The sequence below is a fragment of the Phytophthora parasitica genome (genome assembly GCF_000247585.1).
Source record: "Phytophthora parasitica INRA-310 unplaced genomic scaffold supercont2.55, whole genome shotgun sequence".
Lineage (NCBI taxonomy): Eukaryota > Oomycota > Peronosporomycetes > Peronosporales > Peronosporaceae > Phytophthora > Phytophthora nicotianae.
The window spans coordinates 366118-368039 of record NW_008649041.1 but is presented as its reverse complement, the minus strand read 5'-3'; the positions used below and the strand labels follow the sequence as shown (position 1 = coordinate 368039).

General features: G+C 42.3%; 1 protein-coding gene across 1 annotated transcript; it reads left to right on the top strand.

Annotated features, from left to right (window-relative positions):
- Window positions 1–844: 844 nt before the first annotated feature.
- PPTG_15531 (hypothetical protein) lies at window positions 845–1497 on the top strand (the record flags this gene model as incomplete). Its single annotated transcript, XM_008913749.1, has 2 exons — window positions 845–1410; window positions 1461–1497. The coding sequence occupies 2 exons, from the start codon at window positions 845–847 to the stop codon at window positions 1495–1497; spliced, it is 603 nt and encodes a 200-aa protein (XP_008911997.1).
- Between the last annotated feature and the right edge of the window lie 425 nt (window positions 1498–1922).

Here is a 1922-nt window from a genome sequence, read left to right as displayed (position 1 = left end):
TAATTTCCCTAGAACGCACTATCTACTTGAAAACGAAATAAATTAATGTGCAGCGTTCCCATTTTTAGTGCTGCATAGAACACAGCCCCAAAAAAACACTAGCGTTCATTACATTTATTGTTTTTGTTAGACGAAATCTCATTCCACTTTGTGGCATGGTTGACGCGTTTAACCAGGCGAAAATGAGATTGGGAACGGCGGACCTGGATTTACCGTATGAGTAAAACGAAAAGAACTTAAGAGCCAAATACAGAAGCTATCTAAGCACATGATGTCTCGTGATTAGTTTGGGCTAATAGAGATGTTAAAAGTTATTTTCAGTATCAGTTCAGTGAAGGACTTGAACTCAGATTTTTCGATTAAAATATTGTCGGAAATGTCTTTTAATAATAGCAATCGAAAGGAGGGAGGGGGGGCAGCTTGGTACGTATATAGGTTTATTTGAAGTTCGATTAGGTACGAAAATCGATATTATCTTTAAAGGCGACTCGCGGTCTGATATCTGTCCTCGATTTGCGTTTTAAAACTGCGCAATTTTTTACTGGAGGTTGATATGGATTTGTTGGGAAAGAGCACGATCAGTCGATTTGGCTTGTTATAGCGCAATTAATATTAACCTAGCTTGTTGTGTCCCCTTTATCATAACGATATATTTCGAAGTATTATACGACATCATTATATTATAAATCGAGTATCCAGCTCGGTAAAAAAACAAAATGAAAACTTCACAATGAACGTTGAAGCAAACTCCGATATAAAACGGCAAAATCGATGAAAACCATAACAAGTTTTAGATTTCTAAAAATGACCAATGTGGACGCAAGTTACACTTATCTAACCCGACATGGAGTCGCAGGCACGAACTCTCAGAAGTTCTCGCGTCGCTCCAACTCGTCCGTCCTTCTCTTCTGTCGCTCCAGACCAACCCGTGAGAGACGGAGTCGTCTCTAAATCGGCGATTGCGTTGCTCCCTCGACCCGATAACAATCAGCTTCACAACTACAGCAGTCAACTACGTTTCCAACTACAATGGAGGCCAGCAGCCAGACTCCAATTACTCATGTTTCGCAACACAATCGGTTGTGTCATTGCCGCAGTATTGGCGAATGGATGTTTCTACTCGGGGAATATTTTCTCGTCCAAGTCTTCCGCACAGCAATCTCGACAGGAATTTCTCATGGCCACGTTGGTTTGGACTGCAATAGTACACGCTATCAAGATGACGGCAGCTTATTTACCCTCGATGATGACCCAGCGCTTTCGTGAGCTTCCAGACTACAAACCCAGTCTGTATTTTTGCTTGAAAAAGCTCATCAAGGGTACATTCCCGTACTTTCTCGTATCATTAAGTGGCATGATTGGCACTGGTCTGCTCGTCCAGAACACGTCATTGATGAACGCTCTTTTCCAGTACAAACTTCACTTTTATATCGGCAATGTGTTTAATCTCGTCTTCACAGCTGGTATCGCTATAGCAGCAAGGACAATCTACAGTAAAGAGACTAGCCAAGGCCACGGTCGACGGGGTGCATTACGTGTAATTTCTGGACGTATCGGTAAAGTTTCAGCTACTTCTCGTACCCATCGAGCGCCAAATTATCGCTCTACAAGCTTCTGGCGTGAATTTATTATCCAATTACCGCACGCTGTCCATATAGCAATTTGTGGCGGGTTTGTGCACGTTGTGTCGTGGTATGGCGTGTTGAATCAAGGAAAAGTTGTGATCATGGGTTTCACAATGCTTGGGATTACCATGAAACTTTTGATTCAAGAAGCTGCAAGACACTATATCCTTAAGAAAAAAATCCGAGGGATACGCACCATGTGTCTTCTGGTGGGACTACCGACTGTATTAATTGATACCCAATCACGAATCGTGTTATTGGGCACTCAAACGAATTCGTTTCTTGTAGCGGGAACGA